The 24,434-nt window shown below is 43.8% G+C and overlaps 1 protein-coding gene across 4 annotated transcripts in view; it reads left to right on the top strand.

Annotated features, from left to right (window-relative positions):
- Positions 1-24,434, top strand: part of WWC2 (WW and C2 domain containing 2) — a 203,580-nt gene that overhangs the window by 165,549 nt on the left and 13,597 nt on the right. For 3 of the 4 annotated variants that reach the window (XM_004757690.3, XM_045069441.1, XM_013058971.2), the window contains exons 18-21: positions 7,974-8,175; positions 9,625-9,789; positions 11,065-11,157; positions 13,574-13,816. In XM_004757690.3, the coding sequence (XP_004757747.1) occupies positions 7,974-8,175; positions 9,625-9,789; positions 11,065-11,157; positions 13,574-13,816 (703 nt within the window). Of the gene's footprint in view, positions 1-7,973; positions 8,176-9,624; positions 9,790-11,064; positions 11,158-13,573; positions 13,817-13,996; positions 14,195-24,434 lie in introns of those variants that run through there. The other variant, XM_004757691.3, reaches the window with a different exon arrangement.

Here is a 24,434-nt window from a genome sequence, read left to right on the forward strand (position 1 = left end):
ATCTGAGGCAATATACAGGAAAATATAGACCTCAGCGGAGAGGGAGCCTCCCTCAGCAGGCTCCCAGCGAGACTGAGAGAGCAGCAGAGCATGAAACAGAACTTCTAGAAGTCTGCTCCACAGAGGGACATCACTCCAGAGGCTAAGTGGAGAGTGGAGCCCTCGTGGGGACAGTGTGGTCTCAGGACCCTCGGGGTCACAGAACAACCAGTGGTACCCAAGTGCAGCAGAGCTCCCAGGTATTAGATCGGGGAGGATGACTGCATAGATAGAGGCGAGGAGGTTGGCTCTCAGCTCAGGGTTTCCATAAACCATGATCCAAAGCACATTCAGGCCACTGCTCTTCAGCAGGGACCCCAACAAGTGGCAGATCTGGAGAGACACCCCCCCGCCACTGCCTTCCTCCTCTGGGAGGAACAGCACAGGAGTGCTCTGTAGGAATCTGCTGGGTTTGGCGACTCCAAACAGGGCCGTGTGCCAGAGAAAGAAACACTTGCTTACAGGCCGGGTGAGCACAGAGCATGACTGGAGACCAGGGAAACAGGAGGGGTTGGCTGCTTTTCTCTGAGGACGCACTGAGGAATGGGGCCCTGAGTGCTCCACTCCTCTGGGGAGATTGGGTGGCCGCCATCTTCGTTCCCGTCCTCCAAAGCTCTATGGAAAGCGTTCAGGGAACAAAAGCTCCGAGAGTGAGCCTGCACAGATTAGTTACTCGGCACTAGCAAGGGCCGTGCAATTCTACCTCCGGCAAAGACATTTGAGAATCACTGCAACAGGCTCCTCCCCCAGAAGATCAGCAAGAACATCCAGCCAAGACCAAGTTTATTGATCAATGAGAACTGCACAACCCCAGCACTAGGGGAATACAGCACATAGAATTCTGTACAACCCCAGCACTAGGGGAATACAGCACATAGAATTCATGTCTATTTTCCCCTGATTCTTTAGGTCTTTCAAAGTTAAATTTTTTTAATTTTTTAAATTTTTTTTTTTAATTTTCTTTTTCTTTTTTTATTAAATTTTTCCTCTTTCCTATTTTAACCAACATCTGATCTTATCAATACCTTTCCAGCTTTGTATCTTATCAATTCCTTTTTAAAAATCTTAATATTCAACTTTATAGTCATAACCTATCCATTCATCATATTCACACACATATGTAGAGAGAGAGAGAGAAAAAGAGAAATATATATGTATATATATACATATTTCTCTTTCTTTAAAATTTTGGGAGCCTGTTTCTTCTAACAGACCAAAATACACTGAAAATCAAGTGTGTGGCTCTGTTCTACTCACCAGCCTGATTTTTTTTTTTCCTTTCTTGTCCCCCCTGGTTTCAGGTCTCTTCTGATTTGTTGAGTGTATATTTTTCAGGGGTAATTGTTACCCTCTTAGCATTTTGTTCTCTCATTCATCTATTCTTGTCCGGACAAAATGACAAAGTGGGAAAACTCACCTCAAAAAAAAGAACAAAAGGCAGTACCGACTACTAGGAACCTAAAAAAAAAATGATGTTAGTGAGATGTCAGAGCTAGAGTTCAGAATGACGATTATAAAGATGCTGGCTGGACTTAAAGAAAGCATAGAAGATACTAGAGAATCCCTTTCTGGAGAAATAAAGGAACTAAAATCTAACCAAGTTGAAATTTAAAAAGCTATGAATAAGGTGCAATCGAAAATGGAGGCACTTACTGCTAGGATAAATGAAGCAGAAGAGAAAATTAGTGATACAGAAGACCAAATGATGGAGAATGAAGAAGCTGAGAAAAAGAGAAATAAACAACTAATGGATCACGAGGGGAGAATTCAAGAGATAAGTGATATCATAAGATGAAACAATATTAGAATAATTGGGATCCCAGAAGAAGAAGAAAGAGAGAGGGGGCAGAAGGTATATTGGAGCAAATTATATAAGTGGGGAACTTCCCTAATTTGGGGGAAGGAAACAATCATCAAAATGCAGGAGGCACAGAGAACACCCCTCAAAATCATTAAAAATAGGTCCTCACCCTGTCATCTAATAGTAAATCTTACACGTCTCCGAGACAAAGAGAAAATACTGAAAGCAGCTCAGGAGAAGAGTCTATAACCTACAATGGTAGAAATTTGGATTGACAGCAAACCTATCCACAGCAACCTAGCAGACCAGAAAGGAATGGCATGATATATTCAGAGCACTAAACAAGAAAAATATGCAGCCAAGAATACTATATCCAGCTAGGCTGTCACTGAAAATAGAAGGAGAGATTAAAAAAAAAAAAAAAAAAAAACTTCTAGGAGAAACAAAAACTAAAAGAATTTGCGAACACCAAACCAGCCTTACAGGGAATATTGAAAGGGGTCTTCTAAGCAAAGAGAGAGCCTAAAAGCAACATAGACCAGAAAGGAACAGAGACAATATACAGTAACAGTCACCTCACAGGCACTACAATGGCACTAATTTCATATCTTTCAATAGTTACACTGAATTGTAAATGGGCTAAATGCCCCAATCAGAAGACACAGGGTATCAGAATGGATTAAAAAACAAGGAGCCATCGATATGCTGTCTGCAAGAGACTCATTTTAGACCCGAAGACACCTCCAGATTTAAAGCTAGGGGGTAGAAAACAATTTACCATGCTAACGGACATCAAAAGAAAGCTGGGGTGCCAATCCTTATATCAGACAAATTAGATTTTAAGCCAAAGACCATAATAAGAGATGAGGAAGGTGTGTGTTGAACCAGAAGATCTAACAATTTTAAATATCTATGCCCCTAAGATGGGAGCAGCCAATTATATAAACCAATTAATAAAGAAATCAAAGAAACATTTTGACAGTAATACAATAATAGTAGGGGAATTTAACACCCTCCTCACTGAAATGGACAGATCATCTAAGCAAAAGATCAACAAGGAAATAAAGGCTTTAAATGACACACTGGACCAGATGGACATCACAGATATACTCATAACATTCCATTCTTTTCTAGTGCACATGGAACATTCTCCAGAATAGATCACATCCTGGGTCACAAATTGGGTCTCAGATGGTACCAGAAGATTGGGATCATTCCCTGCATATTTTCAGACCACAATAATTTAAGACCAGAACTCAACCACAAGAAGAAAGTTGGAAAGAACTCAAATACATGGAGGCTAAAGAGCATCCTACTAAGGAATGAATGGGCCATCCAAGAAATTAAAGAAGAATTTTAAACACACATGGAAACAAATGAAAATAAAAACACAGCTCTTCACAATCTGTGGGAAGCAGTAAAGGCAGTCCTACGAGGGAAGTATATAGCAATACAAGCCTTTCTCAAGAAATAAGAGAGGTCTCAAATACACAACCTAACCTTACACCTAAAGGAGCTGGAGAAAGAACAGCAAAGAAAGTCTAAGCCCAGCAGGAGAAGAGAAATAATAAAGATCAGAGCAGAAATCAGTGAAATAGAAACCTAAAGAACAGAACAGATCAACAAAACTAGAAGGTGGTTCTTTGAAAGAATTAATAAGATTGATAAACCCCTGGCCAGACTTATCAAAAAGAAAAGAGAAAGGACCCAAATTAATGAAATCATGAATGAAAGAGGAGAGATCACAACCAACACCAAAGAATTACAATTATAAGAACATATTATGAGCAACTATACACCAGCAAATTAGACAATGTGGAAGAAATGAATGCATTCCTTAAGACATATAAACTACAAAAACTGAACCAGGAAGAAATAAAAAACCTGAACAGACCCATAACCAGTAAGGAGACTGAAGCAGTCATTAAAAATCTCCCAACAAATAAGAGCCCAGGGCCAGACGGCTTCCCAGAGGAATTCTACCAAACGTTTCTCTCTCTCTCTCTTTTTTTTTTTTTTAAGATTTTATTTATTTATTTGAGAGAGAGAGAGAGAGGTGCACAAGCAGGCAGAGGTGGAGAAAGAAGGAGGCTCCTCACTGAGGAAGGAGCCCAATGCAGGACTCCATCCCAGGAGCCTGGGATCATGACCTGAGCTGAAAGCAGCAGCTTAACTGACTGAGCCACCCAGGCATCACTCTACCAAACACTTAAAGAAGAGTTAATACCTATTCTTCTGAAACTATTCCAAAAAATAGAAATGGAAGGAAAACTTCCAAACTCATTTTATGCATAGGCCAGCATTACCTTGATCCCCAAACCAGACAAAGACCCCATCACAAAGGAGAATTACAGACCAATATTCCTGATGAACATGGATGCTAAAATTTTCACCAAGATACTAGCCAATAGGAACCAATAGTACATGAAAAGGATTATTAACCTTGACCGAACTGAATTTATTCTGGGGCTGCAAAGCTGGTTCAACATCTGCAAATCAACACAGTGTGAGAGGATATGATCTTCTCAGTAGATAGAGAAAAAGCATTTGATGAAGTACAGCACCCATTCTTGATGAAAACTCTTCACAGTGTAGGGATAGAGGGTAATATACCTCAATATCATGAAAGCCATCTATGAAAAACCCATAGCGAATATCATTCTCAGTGGGGAAAAACTGAAAGCTTTTCCCCTAAGGTCAGGAACATGGCAAGGATGTCCACTCAACACCACTGCAATTCAACATGGTAGTATAAGTCCTAACCTCAGCAGTCAGACAACAAAAAGAAAGAAAAGGCATCCAAATCGGCAAAGAAGTCAAACTCTCACTCTTGCAGATGATCTTATACTTTATGTGCAAAACCAAAAGACTCCACCCCAAAATTGCTAGCACTGATACAAGAATTCAGTAAAGTCTCAGGATATAAAATCAGTGCACAGAAATCAGTTGTGTTTCTATACACCAACAATAAGACTGAATAAAGAGAAATTACAGAGTCTATCCCATTTAAAACTACACCCAAAACTGTAAGATATCTAGGAATAAATCTACCAAAGAGGCAAAGAATCTATACTCAGAAAAGTATAGAATATTCATGAAAGAAATTGAAGACACAAAGAAATGGAAAAACGTTCCATGCTCATGGATTGGAAGAACAAATATTGTGAAAATGTCTATGCTACCTAGAGCAATCTACACATTTAATGTGATCCGTATCAAAATACTGTCAACTTTTTTCAAAGAAATGGAACAAATAATCCTAAAATTTATATGGAACCAGAAAAGACCCCGAATAGCCAGAGGAGTGTTGAAAAAGAAAACCAAAGCTGGTGGCATCACAATTCCAGACTTCAAGTTCTCTTACAAAGCTGTAATCAACAAGACAGCATGGTACTGGCACAAAAACAGACACATAGATCAGTGGAACAGAATAGAGAGCCCATAAATGGGAGAAGATATTTGCAAATGACCTATCTGATAAAGGGCTAGTATCCAAAATCTATAAAGAACTTACCAAACTCAACACCCAAAGAACAAATAATCAAGAAATGGGCATAAGATATGAACTTTATTTCTGCAAAGAAGACATCTAAATGGCCAACAGACACATGAAAAAGTGCTCAGTATCACTTGGCATCAGGGAAATGCAAATCAAAACCACAATGAAATACACCTCACACCTGTCAGAACTGCTAAAATTAACAAGTCAGGAAATAACAGGTTTTGGCAAGGATGTAGAGAAAGGGGAACCCTCCTACACTGTTGGTGGGAATGCAGCCTGGTGCAGCCAATCTGGAAAACAGCATGGAGGTTCCTCAAAAAGTTGAAAATAGAGCTAGCTACCCTATGACCCAGCAGTTGCACTACTGGGTATTTACCCTAAAGATACAAATGTAGTGATCCAAAGGGGCACGTGCACCCGAATGTTTATAGCAGCAATGTCCACAATAGCCAAACTATGGAAAGAACTTTGATGCCCATCAACAGATGAATGGATAAAAGAAGATGTGGTATATATATACCATGGAATACAATGCAGCCATCAAGAAACCTGAAATCTTGCCATTTGCAATGATGTAGTTGGAACTAGAGGGTATTATGCTCAGCAAAATACATCAGTCAAAGAAATTATCATATGATCTCTGATATGAGGAATTTGAGAAACAAGGCAGAGGATCATAGGGGAAGGGAGGGGAAAATGAAACCAGATGAAACCAGAGAGGGAGATAAGCCATAAGAGACTCTTAATCTGGAAACAAACAGGGTGGCTGGGTGATGGACATGGGGGAGGGAATGTGCTATGGTGAGTGCTGTGAATTGTGTATGATGATGACTCACAGACCTGTACCCCTGAAACAAATAATACATTATATGTTAATTCAAAAAAAAAAAGTTCTGGGTCCCTGGGTGGCTCAGTGGGTTAAGCCACTGCCTTCGGCTCAGGTCATGATCTCAGGGTCCTGGAATCGAGTCCCGCATTGGGCTCTCTGCTCAGCAGAGAGCCTGCTTCCCTCTCTCCCTCTGTCTGCCTGCCTCTCTGCCTACTTGTGATCTCTGTCTGTCAAATAAATAAAATCTTTAAGAAAAAAAAAACAACAACAACAATAATTTTTTTAAAAAGAAAAAAAAGTTCTTGTTGCCATTTTCTCTAAAAACAAACTTTAAAGTACATACATAAAATTATTAATTATATATAATGATTATATAATATATAATCATTAAATATAATTAATAAATTATTACATACATAAAATTATTAAAGTACATACATAAAATTATTTGGGTTGATTTTAATGTACATGTAGTTGCTTTTGTTGATATGTTTGAACTACTGTTAACATATGTATAGCATGCATGTGTGTAAAATTTGTTACAAGCCAACAATGACAAGATATGTCATAACTAACAAACTCTTGGATATTTGGAAGAAACAGCTTACTACAGTGATGCAAAAAGTGCAGAAAATCTTTGTTGTTATTGGAAGCCTTTTACAATTTACAATGGTTATGAATCAGTACTGCAAAAATAATAAATACAAGAGTGATTATAAGGTTCATCATGGTATTTTTAAATAGCAAGCCTTCTTGGTGTATGTAAAATACAATTCGTTTCATTTACATTTCAAAAAATACACTTGGTATGTAGCATAGAGGAATTTACAGCTCACAGAATTCATTGCTAGCTGCCCCGTGCTCGCTGCATGACTCTGTGTTTAATTCCTGGCGTGTGCCAAGTTGTCAGAATGTCACCGATCACAATTATAGCTCAGCTTTGAGTTATCAGTGGAAGAAGTGTTTCCGTTCTAAGGACATGTAACTCAACAAAGCATGAGGTATTCTAAGCCATGCCGGTACTATTGCGCTCCTGCCCATACAGGTTATAAGGACTCTAAGCCCTGGGTACACTCTAGAGCCCCCGTTACCATGTCACCCCAGCCACACCATGGCTTTTGTTAAAGACACGATCCTGGGCGCCTGGGTGGCTCAGTGGGTTAAGACACGATCCTATGGCATTAGGATTCTTATGTCAGTAGTAAAACTCCCTTTACACAGGGTTTTTACCCCTGCTAGCCTGTAAGCACAGTTGACAATGGATATATTTTTCTAAGATTTTATTTTTAAGTAATTTGTACACCCAACGTGGGGCTCAGACTTAAAACCCTAAGATCAAGAGTTCCAGGCTCTTCTCAGTGAGCCAGTCAGGCACCCAGATAATGGAGATTTCGTCTTTATTCGGTGCTTACGTCTTTATTCGCTTTTAGCAGAGTCACTCCAGCCTGTTGTATGACTAACTTTATATAATAAATAAACAGCTGATCTCAAGGTACATACATTATAGTACCTTGTCGGTTTTCTTAAACGGCTGGGTTAAATTTTAGATGTGATTTTCAGACTATTTCTATTTTAATATGTAGGAACTAGGTCGAATTTCATTCATTCAGCTTTCCAGTACCGCAAGTGTGGTTTTGCGGCCTGATGCTGGAGAGGCCGCCGCGGATGGTCTCTGCTGAGCGTTTCAGTCCCCATTCGCGCTCCAGCCGCGGCTCGAGTCACCGTGCGCGAGCCCCGTTCGCCTGGGGCGCGCACACCCGCCTGACCTGGGGCCTACTGGCTCCCTTCTGGTCTCGCCGCAGGTTAGCCATGCTGCGAGAGGCCTCTGATGAAGTCGCGGCTGAAGAAAAGGCCGAAGTGAAGTTGCCAGAAGACGGGAGCCGTTCGGCAGGCTCGTGCTCGTGTCCTCCGAGCGCGCCCGAGCTGGAGGAGGACGCGGGCGGGAGAGACCGCAGCTGTGCCGAGGCCCGCGGGTATCCGCCACCTGCCGGGCCACGCACCCTGGTAAGCACCCGCAGCCGCGTGCTCCAGCGCCCATCTGTGTCTCGGCTGTGGTCCCGCCTTAGGATTTTGTGCAAAGCTGGTCGTCAGACACGTTTGTGGAAATAGGCAGTGACCGGGCTGTAAAACTCTCCAGTGGGCCCCAAATATTCATTCCTCACTTAAATTTTATGTAAGATGAATAGTGCTGGGGCACCTGGGTGGCTCAGTTGGCTGGGTGGCTGCCTTCTGCTCAGGTCATGATCCCAGGATCCTGGGATCGACTCCCGCATGGGGCTCCTTGCTCAGCAGGGAGCCCGCTTCTTCTTCTGCCTCTGCATGCCATTCTGTCTGCCTGTGCTCGCTGGCTCTCCCTCTCTGACAAATAAATAAATAAAACTTTAAGAAAAAATGAATAGTGCTATTTAGATCTCTATAAATGTCCTGTGAATATTCACTAACTAGCGTTTAGCATACTTACTAAAAAGCATTTCCAGAATGACTACCAAATTCCAGGATAACTAGTTAATTGTATTAAGTTTTGTAAATGTGAGTTTTATTTCCATTTCAAACCTGAAGTCAAGGTTTAAAGTTCCTCTTGGTGAGGTGGGGTTCTGGTTGCAGTCCGCTCTGGAATGCCACAGGTGGCTCGGCCTGCGCCAGCCAAGTTAGGCAGCAGTAACTTTGCTCCTTGACAGAGAGGCATGTTGAAGATCACGTGCAGACACGGAGGAAACAATTTCAGGTTGGAGGATGCTGGCAGACTTGGGATGTTGGTAATGGGGTCTGGGAAATTCCAGTTCTTTATTCCTGGGGGAAGTAGTATTGTACCCTGACCAGAGACTTCCTTTAATAAATCAGCGTGAGACACGTAGGAATCCTTTTATGCAATAAGATCAACAGTAAACCTCTGCCAGTGCCTGTAGAAGTTGTATTTTGAGAAACTTCTCTTCTTACTTACATTTTATTTTTTGTTACCTTTCCAAAGAGATGCTTAAAATCCAAACTCAGCTTCAACAGCGTTGCTATTTTCAAATATATATTCTTGCATATTCTATGGAAAACTGTAACTTGTAGTATATTTTCATTTTCTTATATGTAATTATATCATTATTCTGGTAAAAAACCTGGAAAAAACCTAATGGGATGTGGAACAATGTTTAAATGAACTATTCTTAGACAAGATTTTCTGCAGAACCATATGTAAAGCTCAGCTTTCCTGGTGGGGGTCTGATGGGTTAAAGGCGGCTTCTCCATTTATGGGTGACCCTGTCCTCCCCACAGTGGATTATTTCCTAACTTCGTGGAGAGCCCTCTGCCCGGCTCCCATCCAGAGTAACACCAAGCCTTGCTCTCCCCAGTGGTGTCCAAGGCTGCGTTGTAGATTGGATATTCCTTTTTGTACTTAGAAGAAAGGAACACAGCGGTATGCACGCGCGTCCGCTCCTGACAAATTTCTGACTTCCGTTCCAGGTCGATAAAGAGACCAACACGGAGGAGGCCGGTGACCCCGGGGTGGCGGTTCGCCCCAAAGACCGCAGCGGCCTGAGCGCTCGGCAGCGGCCGTTCGTGCGCAGCAGCGTGATCGTGCGCTCGCAGACCTTCTCCCCGGGGGAGCGCAACCAGTACATCTGCCGGGTAAGGGGGCCGGGGCCCTGCCGTCGCGCCAGCCAGTGTCCCCAACCCGGACAAGAGTCCGTGTGTGGCAGTCTAAAGACTCCCAACTGCAGACACACGTGGCTAAAATTGCTATGAAATAGACCCGAAAGACCAGACTCGTAGGGGGCTTCTCAGTGTGGGTGTTTTTTTCCTTTTCCCAAATTTGATGTCTCATGAACTCGAAGCTGTTTATTCGGCAAACACGTGAAATTAAGGACCTGGCTTCTGAGTATGTTTGTACCTCAGTCTGTATCTAGAAACTTCAAATGACTTGAGACTTGAATATTTTTGTATTTCTGCCATACATAATCCAAGCACATTAATCCTGCAGAACCAAAATTGCGCTTTGGGTTTTCGAACACAGATCATCTTTTAATAATGCCTCTAGACCCAGAATCGGATTCAGAGTTCTGTAGAGAATATGGTGGGATTTGCATCAGTTTGCCAAGTTGTACTTCCAGAAGTAGTTATGACTTACAGTAAGATAGGTTAATAATTATACAATGGTTAAAAAAATATTTTCAGAATTCTAAATTTATTCATTCAGTTCAGGTGATGCTTTTATGAACACTTGCTGCTAAGCATGTTTCTAGACACTTGGTTGGAACTCCTCTGTGAACAAAAGAGCCCCAGAGCCCTGCCCTTGCAGGGCTCATGTCCTTGTGAGTTGAGCCAGTAAACATGAGGTTATGAAATGTCTTGGGTGGGGACCGAGTCTCTAGAAAACAGTCCAGTAAGTTAAGGGGGATTGGGCATGGTGAAAACAAGGGTCTCTGGTTTAAGCAAGGTTCAGAGTAAACGTCATTGAGAAGGTGCCATTTCAGCCGAGACCTGAAGCAGGTGAAGGGGTGAGGACGGGCTGTCTGGGCCAAGGGCGTCCTAGTTGGTTCTAAATTGTGGCTCGGCTCTGACCTAGTTATAAGCCTCTATGTTATCCAGACCTTCCTTTTTAAAAATGAGAATTGCAAATTAGCTAAAAAATCAAAGGATAATTGTATTTCCAAGTATGTGTAATTATCTTAATGCAGGAGTTCTGATAACTACCACCAAAAGGCAATTGTTGAAATTATGTAAGAAAAACTTAGTTGTTTAAGAAAAAGCATAGAACAGAGAAAAGCTTGTCTGGGGAGGATTTTCTTAAAGAAACAAACTCCTCGAGGCCTGCTTTCACCTGATAAACTTCTCACGTGTAAACCACTAGCGCTCTGTTATGCAGTGATTTTCTTTTTTTTTTTTTTAATCCTTTGTTGCCAGTTGAATCGAAGTGACAGTGACAGCTCAACCTTGGCTAAAAAATCCCTGTTTGTGAGAAACTCCACTGAGCGGCGCAGTTTGAGGGTCAAAAGGGTATGTATTTCCCAGCAGCATCTCCCTGTCTCGACCCATTCCAGTGTCACAGATTGGGAAGCGTAAATACCAGAACAGCTGAGCGTCGTTGCTCAACGTGGGCCACTACGTGAAGCCACCATGATTCCAGAGAGACAAAGATCTCCTGTGGAGACTGGGGGCAGAGGGTGCCTGAAAGCAGCCATTCAGCACTGGTTTCCATTCTGTAAAAACGAAGCCAGGAAATTCACTTTGCGGTAGCGATGGAAGAGGGGCTGGCTGAGTGGGTTTGATGGTGCTGTGTCCCCACACCATCTCGGGCTCTCCAGCAAGAGTGTAACACCCAGGACCTTTACGGAGGGGTGGATATTCCAATAAAGGAGACACAGTATTCGCTGCTTGCTTAACAAACAGACACTTTCAGGAAAGCTCCGGTTTTCCCGGAAGACATAGGTCTCTGAATGAGCCTTAAGATAAGTCGGAGAGAATATTTAAACAAATTAAAAGGTTGGACTGTTGAAGTAGTTCAACAGTTCTTGCTTCCTTATAGCTGAAACGCTAATGAAAGTTACTTGCTTACTACTAACTTGTGTCCTAGTAATTGACTAAGCTGTTGGGCAGAGATGTGTTGTTTAAATAAGCACAAAGCCCTGTGTGGGCCGCCTGCCGGAAGCCCCAGTCTGCAGGAAGCACTCAAGGAGCACATAGGACTGTGGAATGTGCGGTGGTGAAAGGAAGGAGCCCGGCTCCTTTCTTGGGCTCAGCCGGTTGACTGCACAGAAACAGTTACCGAGGGAGTGCTTCCACCATAGAAATCAGCAGACCCCACAACCCATGCTTCTTTTCCCACCCGTGCACCCTCAGAGCCACTCGTGAAGCGCTGGCCAGCACACTGCTGCACATCGGAGTCCTTAGAAAGGACTACAGAGCCACTAGGAAGGATTTCTCATTCTGAAAAACAAGCAATACAGCCAAAGAGAGTGTGTGTCTCCGTGATTCTGCTGTGTAATGTTTGTTAGAGCAGAGGTTGAACGGAGGGAACCTAGTAAGAATGTTAGAGAATGTTACAGCGGTGTGGGACAAGGCGCAGCCTGTAGAAGCTCTTCAGCCCTGGGCGAGGGCTCTGGGACAGGGAGGAGGACAGCAAACCCTCCCACCCAGCCCCGCCATCTGTCACGAGCACCACCGTCATTCCGGATCTTCAAGCCCAAGTACTTCTCAAATTCAAGTCCCTCCTCTCGTATCCCAAAGTACCTGTTTTTATTAGTAACCTCATTTTCCAGTCCCACTGCCAACCATCTGGGCAAAAAATACCCTCCGTGTTCCCCTCCGCTGATGCAATCTTACCCAGCCGCCTTTGACTCCTTTCCGTAAGGAAGCGTGACCGGCCCTGAGCGATCTCTCCTTTCCCTGACTTCCTGTGGCATGGCTCACGGCTCCAAGTTTTGAAGGTTAATGAGTAGGGCTTTTCTTCCTGGGGTTTGGCCTGCCACCCCCTGCCCCAGCCCAGCAGACATTTAGTCACACATAACACAATAATTATTTCTTGCTAAATGGAGAAGATGGATCCAGGAAGAGCACCAGTGATTCACAGGTGAAAGTGGATATTAGACCATGGGAAATCGAGGAAGGAGCTGCGATTTTTTTTTTTTAATTTTTTTTTTAAAGATTTTATTTATTTGACAGAGAGAGATCACAAGTAGGCAGAGAGGCAGGCAGAGAGAGAGGGGGGAACCAGGCTCCCTGCTGAGCAGAGAGCCCGATGCGGGGCTCGATCCCAAGCCCTGGGATCATGACCTGAGCCGAAGGCAGAGGCTTTAACCCACTGAGCCACCCAGGTACCCCCCTGGAGCTGGGATTTAACCATATGGATGAGAGGAAGGGGCTGAGTCAGAATGACCAGCTGCATTCTGGTGGGCACCTCCAGAAATCATGGCTAAAGCGAGGTGCCGGGTGGGGAGAGGTCGTTAATAGTCCCTGGTCCTGAAATGGATGAAGTGTCAGTTTCTCATATGTCTGTTTCACAGGGGGCTGCTCTGTGTTCTAAATTGGCCAGGCTAGGAGGCTGTATTAGGGTAACAACTTTTAAAAATCTCTGCGTTTAAAACAATAAACATTTCTCACTTACTTCGGTGTTTACTGCAGGTTGGCTAGATGCTGTGCTCATTTTGTCTTCACTCGGGACCCACACTGATGGGACCTCCACCTCCGAATCTTTGCTGTCCTACTAGCAGGGGACAGGAATGTACCCATCTCACACTGGCCTGGAAAGGCTTCACTGGCCTGGAAAGGCTTTCACTGGCCAGAGCAGCTCACCTGGCCGGCAGTGCCTCCCTTCAGGGGAGCCGGGAAATTCGTGCTCTCGTGTGCCGGGGAGGAGGAAGGGCAGAATAACAAGTGCCAGCATAATAAGGGTGTCGTGTTTTCTAATCCTCAGACGGTTTGCCAGCCAGTGCTGAGAAGAACAGCTCAAGAACACCCAGGGCGCACATCTCTAGACCTCGAACTGGACCTCCAGGCGTCTCTAACCCGTCAGAGCCGGCTCAACGATGAGCTGCAGGCCCTCAGGGGCTTGAGGCAAAAGCTGGAGGAGCTAAAAGCTCAGGGAGAGACTGACCTTCCACTGGGTGTCCTGGAAGATGAGAGGTTCCAGAAGCTCCTAAAAGAAGCTGAGAAGCAGGTACAGATGTCGGTGTCTCCACTGTCCCTGAAGGGTGGGAAAACAGCGGGTCCTAAAGCCGGCCCAGTGGGAGGTCCCCAGCCTGCACCTGGGTTTCAGCAAGGCCACGGGTCCTTTTCCTGGATCACAGAACGCTTTTCCCCATTGTTGTAGGCCTTTTTTTTTTTTTTTTAAACCTAGGCTGTTGCTCAGAGTGTGGAACTGCCATCCACCAGGGTACAGATAGGAGAGCCCCCCACCACATCACCCCCAGCTTACCGGCCACCTGTTAGCAAGGAGCACGGCCACCAGAGAGAGTGGTCTGTTTCTGCTCAGCGGTTGTCTCTGTCTCAACGTGAGACTTGGCAAATAAATACAATTTAATTTTTACTATAAATGACAAATCTCATTTGAATTTTCTGAGTAGCTCTTTAAGGTTCATGATGCACCTCACTTATTAATATGTTATTCATTTTAATGCTTCTAAATTTTCACATTCTTCCTTTCCTTCAAAAAAGATCACACTCCACATAATCCCGTTCTCCCCTGCCTTTCTTTCACCGTATAGGTTACTGTACAAAATAAGGTAAAAATCACTGATTTAAAAACTAGGGTATTTTGGGGGCGCCTGGGTGGCTCAGTTGGTTAAGCGTCTGCCTTCAGCTCAGGTCATGGTCTCGGGGTTCCGGGATAGAGCCCTGCGTCAGGCTTCCTGCTCAGTGGGGAGTCTGCTTCTCTGTCTCTCCCCTTGCCTCGATGCTTGCACTCTCTTTCTCTCTCTCTCAAAATAAGATTTTTTAAAAATCTAAAAAGAAAAAAAAAGACTAGGGTAATTTTAAGGGAATATTTCTATTGTTCTGCCACCTACCTACAACCGAAATTTCCTAGAACCTGCGTACTTATCCAGTTGGCTTATTCTCTAAGTTTAGAATTCCTATTTGGGTATAAGAGAGTGTATCCACATCCGTATGTAATAGACAAATAGAATTTACTGCATAGCTGAAACATTATTCTCTTTCAACCACTTTGGATGAAAATCTGAAATCGATCATACACTTTCTTAAACTAATAGAAAATCTTGTCCGTACTATAAACTTCCCTTTTTGGCCCATAGTTACTATTTACTTCTAGTGTGTGGTCGTTTATTTGCTAGCACTACTAATCCTAGATGAAACTCAGAAACTTCATGAAGGAATTTTAGGGATCTGACTGAGCCCAGTAATTTGTAGAGAAAGTTTAAGCAACAAAACATATCACATATCGGGGCACCTAGGTGGCTCAGTCATTAAGCGTCTGCCTTCGGCTTATGTCATGATCCCAGGGTCCTGGGATCGAGCCCCACATCAGTCTCCCTGCTTGGCAGAAAGCCTGCTTCTCCCTCTCCGCCTGCTTGAGTTCCCTCTCTCACTGGGTCTCTCTCTGTCAAATAAATAAATAAAATCTAAAAATAAAAAAATATATATATTTTATATATATATATATATATATATATATATATATATATATCCCATAGCTGTACTATGTCCCACCTGATAGAAGAGACCTTGGCATACAGTAGGACATCAGTAAGTATCTCTGTTCAGTGGAGAGTTGAATTGTAGGCCTTATGTTTGGTCCTACAGAGACTACAAGGATAATTAGACGCTGTCGTGCGCTCTCAGAGCTTACGGATTGACAAAGGAGATGAGCCAGACACACCAGGTCCTCAAGAGAAATCACTTTCTAGTGAGATCAGGAGATGTTTCGTGGAGGAAATAGCAAAGTGGCCTTGATGGCAGGTAGTGGGACTTTGTCCACCGTGGGCGAGAGGCGAAGCAGGTGCAGGAAGCACAACAGTCCAGGTCTAGGGCAGCTCTCGCCAGTGAAGGGTCCGTAGATGTGAGCCCCCAGCAGAGCAGTGCCTCAGTGTGGCTGTCCCTGCATGATGGAAGGTTGGGTTAAAAGCTGAAATCATCAGCTCTTAAATTTGTTACCTTGATAATAACCATTGCTTTTATTCTCTTGAGTCTTTGAATTAACACCAACATTAACAATCATTTCAGACTCTTGGCTTGATTAATATCATGGAGAAGCATCACAATTTTTTTACCTCTATGGGTCCAAGGCTTTCAAAGCTGGATTAGCGTTTTACAACTATTGATTTAAAAAGAACGCTACATCTCTGAAGGTTTTTTCTTGCTTGTTTGTTTTTGATTTGTCATGATGTGAAATTCCAGATCCTTGGGCATCAGTAATTATAAAAACTTTGGGGCCTTTTTTTTTTTTTAAACCTTAAATCATACTGCTAAATTCATCCATGAACTGCTTGGAATTCTAGTTTGTTTTGACAGCTACTAATCTCCAGTTTATAGAGAGAAGCTCAGTAAAGCAAAAAGTTAATTATTTGAAAAAAACTAAAATAAACAAAAGACAAAACTCCGACGGGACCAATGAAGAGAAGATACACACACAGAAAATTATAAAAGTAAAGAGATAGAATTATGGATAACTTTGAAATGTAAAAGATAAGTGAATAATATAAAAAATATAGGCCCACAATTCAGACAAATATCTAGGAAAATGGAACATACTAGAATGGATGAAGGGGGAAAAACAATTGAAAATCCTATCTCTCTTAAAGAAATGAAAGAAGTGATTTAAAATGTACCCACAATGAAAGTATAGGTCTAGATGTTCTGTAGCTAAGGTCCACCAAACTTTCAAAGATTATCTCAATTTTACATAAACTCTTCCAGACACCAGAAAAAGAGAGAACACTTCACAACTCATTCTACGTGACCAATGTCCCTAATACCAAAACTAGACAAAGATATTACCAGGAGGAAGAATCACAGGCCAGTTTTATCCATAAGTATAGATGCAAAAATCCTGAATGAAATGTGAGTAAATATAATCCAACAATATACATTTTAACCATGTTGAATTTTGCAAGGATTCTTTATCATTAGAAAAATCCATTAATACGATGAATGCCTGAACAGATTAAGGAGAAATACCCTTTGGTCAACTGAGCAAATACAGGAAAAGTACTAATAAAGGTCCATATTTATTCATGTTTAAAACTGTTGGTAAGTAGGAAGAGATGATGTCTTTAACTCATCATTCTTTTAAGAGAATCACCAAAAGCAAATATGGTCCTAAATAGACAAACATTGGAATCATTCTCTTTAAAATCAGACACAGGCATTCAACACTTCTCTGCTCAACATTCTAACCAGTGGGAGGCAAGAAAAAAGTAGAAACAGAGAGACAGGAAAGGAGGAGCTAAAGCTGTCATCATTGGCTGATACGATATTGTGTACATTAGAAATCCACAAGTTCCTACAAAGGATACGAGAATTGAACAAGATGGGCAAATAGAAGAATCATTTACAAAAGTCCATTGCCTTGCTAATATACACCAGCCAGAAACAACTGGAAAATTTAATTATGAAGATACTTTTTCACCACAGTATCAAAGAATATCACGTTATCAAGGAATAAATTCAACAAAAATTTATATTATATTAAAAGAAATACTTTTAATAACCTTAAGAGGAGAATGTTAAAAAAAAAAAAAACTTAATTCATGGAGAAGTATATACTACATTCATGTAGAGCAGATGTCAGCCGAGTTTCCCCGTAATGGACTAGGGAAGAAATATTTCGTCCAGAGGCTTCTCATTCACCACCTCTCAACTCTGCCATTTAACACAAGAGCCGCCACAGACAAGATGTACATAAATATTTGGCTGTGCTGTGTTCTAAGAAAACTACACAGAAACAGACACAGACCATAGTTTGCCACCCCTGACACAAAGGAAGAGTCACTGTTGTGAAAATAGTCAATTCTCCTTAAAATGTACCGCAGATTCGATGTCATTCCAAGCTGAATGCCTACGTGGATCTTCATGGAAATTGGTGCAATTGATGGAAGAAGAAGGACAAATGGCCAAGACACTTCTGGAGAAGAAAAACCAAGAGCAGGGACTTGGCCTGCATGAAATCAGTTGTTAAGATAATAAGGACGCAGTGGGGGAATCAAGAGACCAGCCACTGGAGTGAAATGAGGACCAGAGACAGACGCACGTGTGTGTGGAGTGTGGCGGATGGAGAGGTAGCCGGTCAGGCAGGGGCGGAAGGAGGGACCACTGAATCAGTCAAGCTTGGAAAAAGGTCATCTGTATGGGAAAAGATAGTGTCGGATGCCTACCTAACCTACAAAAATCAATTCTAAATGGAGTCAGGACTTCCATATCAAAAATAAGAGTCAAAAACTCAGTGAGAAATGCGGGGCACATCTTTTCATGTTTCTATTTCTTGCCTCTCTGACATCTCTCCTGTGTCCTCCCTACTTGGAGATAAGGTTGATTGGGCCAGAGTTGAGAGTCTTGAATGCCGTGATGGGGAGGCACCGAAGGTTTCTTGAGAGGAGGCTTCTTTGGGTGTGGTAGAGATGTGTGTGCAACATCGGCCGGTCCGTTTTCCACAAAATACAGGCTAGGAGCGTGGGCAGGACCCAAGCTGTCTGATCCTGTTTGAAAGAAACAAGGCTGAGGCATCCTTTCCGAGATCAGAGTATCATAAATGCACTGTCTCGTAAGTGGGCATTTTAATCTTTCATTGTCGCCCTCCACTCTGAGACTTTTGCTGGTGTTAATAGATGACTCAAGGTTTGCAAGTTTTCAGGGTGGCCCTTGTTTTCCTTCTTCATGAAAGAAATCCTTGGTGCAAGTAGATGAAAACGGAGGGCTGTAGAAGCCAGCAGCCCAGGAGATCTTCAGGGTTGATGCGTTGCTGAGTTTCTAAAAACCTGTGCTTCAAGTAAAAGTTGATGTTTGAGGCACACGTTCTGCGTGTTCATTGTAACGTTCATTGTAACGATTTGTCCTTGAGTAAGCCAGTCAAGAATGTGTGTCTGTTCTCAGCTGCGGAAAATTCTGGGAGGGCGGTCCTGGGGAACTTGAGCAGAGCTGTTCCCCGTAAAGGAGAAACACCTCTTAAAGGCAAGTCTTTGCCCTCCTGGGTGCCTTTGGTCTAGCAGCAAAGTCCCAGGTAGACGCCCTAGGGGAGCGACGAGGCCGTCCTCTTGCTGCTTCTATGTTACGGTGCCTCTGGGAGGATATTCCCTCCCACCTTGACAAAAATCTCCTCTGCCTCATTAAAGCCTGCTAGACTTGCCTGCCAGCCATGATTTTATCCTGTTCTGAGTTTTGCTCGCCCCTTACCCACCCCTAGAATACACAGTTGTCCCTTGACTTGCTGGTGGATGGATAGATACACGAACTTGAACTAAATTCCCTTACAAGTGACCTCTTTGAAAACTGTCACAGCTGTGTCCTTCAGGCACGGGTGCTCTTGTTTCCCGGGCCTACCCCAGAACCAGTGTCTCTTTGAAAGTGCTGCTGCGGGGACAGGAGGATTTTTGTGCTTCAGACAGCACAACCCAACACACTTCTGTACAGAGCCTCGTGTGCTTGGCCTGGCCAGCCGAGTTCACCGCATGCTGCGCTGGAGGCTTTCTGCCTGCGGCTGCGCAGAACTGCTTCCAGGATCCTGGTTGTTTGCTGTTTGCAGTGCGGCTGCAGATCCCAGATCCCTGGAGTCTTGCCCAGTGCAGGACATAAGCAGGTCTGGTTCCGGCTTTGAAAAGTGTCCTAAGAAGAGTGACACTTGAGCGTTCTTTTCTGTAAAATAGTGGTTTGCTTTTATATTAATTTGCAGTTACTTAGTCATAAAATTGTACCTACTTATGCATGATTCTGGTCCCATAATAAGCTACTGATGACTATAATCATCCCTACAGAAGTTGCATTGGTGATTATGCTTAGAAATTTAATTATGTCTTCATCGGGGTTTTCTGATCTGTGTCTCTGATGAACCAGCACCTCGTTGGTGCCATAATCAGTTTGCACAGCAAGATTCTGAGGGAGAAGAGCTGAAGGAGGGTTCGCGTGCAGTCATGCGGGGTGTGGGATAAACCCTCCCATCGCACTGTGTCACTACGGGGGTGCAGCCCCAGGGGCGGAGCAGAGGCAAGGAGTGGGGAGGAAGAAGGTGGCCCCTGGGTGCTGCTTGGTTGCCGTAGGGCCGGCCCCCGGGAGCCACGCACGCCGCATCTCACAGGCATCCTCTGGGAGCAGGAGGAAAGAATCGCTCTGCCAGGGGCACGTGTCCGTGCCAGGTGATTCCACGGCACATGTGGCTTCCACAGGAGAACCTACGGCAGGGGCTGGAGGCTCAGAGAAGAGACACGAGGGGAGACCCTGGGTGTGCCTTTGTGAAATCCCCCAGACCCCAAGGGAGCTGATAACCACAAGGGCAGCTGGAAAGAGGAGGGTGTGGGCTGACCTGTCGGGGGCGTCTGATTCAGAGCGAGCATCTCGTTTTCCAGTTCTCATCAAGAAAATTGCAGCATTGGCTAAACACGAAGATGTAGCTAAATAACTAAGGTCATTAAGAGCTGAGGTGGTTGTCTTCATAATTTTATTCAAGTTTCCATACCACTGCTCGCATTTTCCTGGGTTGTTACCATGAATGTCAGATGGGGACGGTATTAACAGCTCTGTATGAACGTCTTTGTTAAGAGCTGATGCACATATAAACCAAATGCGGTGTTTGTATGCACAATACAGGGCTGAGCTCTGCCCCGCCTGGCCATACCTGGTGAAAACGTCTTTGGTAGACACTGGCGGTCCTAGTTGAGGGCGGAAGTGTGAAGGAAGCGAGTGAGGTACCAGCGAGGGCCCGCAGGTGCCGGAGCGCAGGCCGTGGGCGCTGCATGCTGTTCGCCAGCTCTGTTCTCATGGCCCTCCCCCTTCCTTCCCGGCACAGCTCCTTCCTTCCTCATCTACCAAGCAAAGACAAATCAGCCTTATAAAATGCCATAAAAATGGGCACATCTGCAGCTTCGGTATTTTCCATGCTCAGATAAGGTTTTACATATTTAATCTACAAAATTAAAAGGATTGGATTAGATGACCCCCGAGATCCCTTGCAAAATCTGTGATCTGTTTGAGAGCGGATCCAATTCTCTTTTGGTAGAAGTCAAGATGTGGAGAAATACGCAGAACTTGAAGGCTGCGTGGTCCAGCAGCCAAGCCATTAGGGCACTTGCCATGCTCGGAGAATCCTGCAGTTCGAGGTGAGATGTGATTCCCTGAGCCTTTTCCATCTAAAGCATCCGCAGTTGGGTCTTCCATAGGCCAGTAGAGCAGCGCTCATAACCACAATGTGGGAGCTACGCTAAGCCCTCCCCCCACCCCCACCCCCACCCCCCGTATCTTTTCTTCCTTCTGCCTAAGGACAGCTGTTGTCTCAAGCAGCAGGGAGGGTGGAGCTCTCAAAGCCAAGTGCATTTCATACCGTCGTAAAACCAGCCGTCTGATTCCCAAGTACAGCCGGTTTCTCTCTCTCTGTTGACCAGCTGCTGGACTGGTCCGCTAAAGCTCAGAACAGCCCCGACCGCGAAAACACAGATGATTTCAACGGTGTGCCTTTGATTATGGCCGCAAACGCCGCTAACTGCTATGGGCTTCTCCTGCTTGCTCCTCCTGTCCCATCCACTTCTCTGTACACACGCGGACACAACAGCACACACGCACACACACTGCCCTTGGATTCCCACCACTTCCCTGAAGCAGTGGGGCTTTGTGGGATTCTCAGCAGCAAGCTCATAAAGTGCCCAACACTGAGCAAAGAGCCTGCCGATTGCCGTAAAAAATAGAGCTCCCAGAGAAGCAGTTAATTGAAGGCAGCCGCAGAATTTGCTTCCCTGGTCCAGAAAGCTGCTGGCTCTCAGGATTGCACTCCATAACCTTCCTCCTTTGTGGTGGAAGGTGGGTTTTGTAGCTCAGAATAAAAACCGAATCCGAGTTAGTGGCTTCTTGTATCGTACAGTCCCTCAGAAAACAGAGCGAGAAACGTAAGGTCTGAATTCGGACCAGAATTGCTTCTTCTGTTAGGCTTCTCTGCGTGGCTCTAGGTTGGCACTTTCCGCAGGTCAGGCACCCATCGCATAAACTGAAGGATAGTCACACTTTTCTGGAATCTAGGGTGCAAAAAGTGGTTTCTGATCCTGTGAACCAGGCAGCTTCTCATGACTTGTTGGTGAGAAGGGGAGACGAGTGCTGAGGAAGGCATGGTATTTTTCCAAAGGAGCCTCGTGTTGCTTCCAGAGAAGAAATTTCTTTCTCTTCCTCAGAGTGTTTCCCTGTCAACACACCAAAGTTCTGCGATGCTAGCCTTTTTTAAAGCTTAAAATAATACAGATGTTAACATTTAAAGCTAGATTATGCTAAGAAAATCGTGTGTCAAAGACACCAATACACCCCATTCAACAAAATAAATCTTACTGATTACAGTGAAGTACTCAGCAGGGAGGTTTAACTGCCAGAAAGTTGGCTCCTCTTGATTATTAACAGCTGACAAAACCTTCTCGCGATGTATTTGGTCACCCAGATTTTGAGAGGAAGATACAGGTGTGTAGGTACAGATATAATCACACAGACAAAGGCAGTTTCCAGAGAAGTAGCCAATTACTCAGTGGGGAAAAGCAAGACGTTCCGTGGTCAGTCTTATTTTGCCCAGAACAAAACCAGATTTCAAAGTGATTTTGCAGTGCCCAAAAACATTCTGGAAAGGCAGTAGCCATCCACCTTATTTAGAGGGACCATCTCACTAGTGCTCTTCTGCAGAGGGTAAAACAGACCCCCACCGTTGCATTTCTGTGGAAGGTGACCAAAGGCGGGACAAGACCCAGGGAGCCTGTTGTAATTCTCATCTGATAAAACACATCTCAGAGAAAATGGCCCAGATTTTACCTAAGTATATCCAGCACGTACCTTCTTTTTCTGGCCTTTCCAAATCTCTATTGTTTAAGTCAGTAAGCAGATGGCTATTTTAAGATTGGTTTATTCAGGGGTGCCTGGGTGGCTCAGTAGGTTAAAGCCTCTGCCTTCAGCTCGGGTCATGGTCCCGAGGTCCTGGGTTCGAACCCCGCATCGGGCTCTCTGCTCAGCAGGGAGCCTGCTTCCCTCTCTCTCTCTGCCTGCCTCTGTCTGCTTGAGATATCTATCTAATAAATAAATAAAATCTCTAAATAATAATAATAAATAAATAAATAGAAGAATAAACTTATTATTTAAAAAAAAAGATTGGTTTATTCATATTCCATGTTGCCAAGAATTAGGATAGCAACAGTGCTTCTGTCTGCTTACTAATTTACCAATTCAATAGATGGCATCACGGGAGAAGTCATTGTCATTTGTTCCTGTTTACCAAGTCAGTAGTTCCTTCTCTGGGACCTCATGAAAAAGTATTTGTTTGCTCAGGATAAGACCTGACCTAGGAACTAAAAGATCGCATTTGTCCTCTGTGCATTCGAGGTACATCAAACCAGAAGCTTCGAGTGACAGCTAAACTGTCTCACCGATTGCAAAATAATCAAGAGAGAATTAGTACAGAGCCAGTAAAGGCGGCTTTTCTAAAGATTATTTATTTATTTGACAGAGAGAGAGAGATGACAAGCAGGCCGAGAGGCAGGCAGAGAGAGAGAGGAGGAAGCAGGCTCCCTGCTGAGCAGAGAGCCCAATGCGGGGCTCGATCCCAGGACCCTGCAATCATGACTCGAGCCGAAAGCAGTGGCTTAACCCACTGAGCCACCCAGGCATCCCAAAGGTGGCTTTTCTAAACAGAGTCTTTCAAAACAAGGAAAGTGGGGCAGTAAAAAAATCTGGAAAAGGATTGTTTGTGGTGAAAAGTCAGAAGTTAACTGCAAGGGATTATGATTAGCAAAGTACTAGGAATGCCCTTTGACAGAATAGTTAGCTTTCCATAAAGTGGTGTGAGTGTGATTGATTCTAAATAAGTACTTGCTGGATAAGTAAATTTAAAATGTCATATTTCCGAAAAGTGCCACAGCATTTTTATTTTTAAATTCACAATGCTTTAGTGCACTTGAGCTTTGAGAGTATTTTAAAATTCAAAAATATTTTCTTTAGCTAAAAGATTAACATACGCTGATTGTTTAAATCCAAATAATCCAGAACTGTATAAAGCAGAAAGCAGCGATGCCTCCTTGATGCCCCGTCCTCCTCGGCATTTGTCCTTCCAGCTTTTTCTTATGCCGTGTGTGTGTGTGTGTGTGTGTGTGTGCGCGCGCGCGCTTGTTATTTGGAAGGGTTACACAAAAATAGGGTCATGAAGATAAATTGTCGCGAAGCTTGATTTTCTCCCCCCACCTAATTCTGTGTTCTTATATGAAGAACAGCGTTCCATTGTAGTAAATGTTGCTGTACTTCATTATTTTTAAGGCATTCACCTGTGTAGATATATCATAATTATTTATTCTAATGACAGTTCCCAAAACTTTCAGTTATTGGACGATGTGGAAATGAGCATTCCTGTACATTTTGGGACACTGTTCTGGATTCAGTAGTGTTTCCAAAGCGTAAATGCCTCGGAATAGAGTTGCTGGTCCTGGCAGTTTGGCTTTGAACCAACCATGGGCAAAGGTCTTGTCCCTGTCACGTCTTATAAGGCTAAAACCTTGTTCTTTCCTGGCCTTGGCAGAATCTGAAGCATCGGGTGCATATGGGAAGACAAGATCCTTATAATCCCTTTTTGCCGGCGCCGGTCTTCTCTCCTTCCAAAGTTTGTA

The sequence above is a fragment of the Mustela putorius genome, unplaced genomic scaffold, assembly GCF_011764305.1.
Source record: "Mustela putorius furo isolate JIRA1106 unplaced genomic scaffold, ASM1176430v1.1 tig00003932_pilon_pilon_pilon:0A:0A, whole genome shotgun sequence".
Lineage (NCBI taxonomy): Eukaryota > Metazoa > Chordata > Mammalia > Carnivora > Mustelidae > Mustela > Mustela putorius.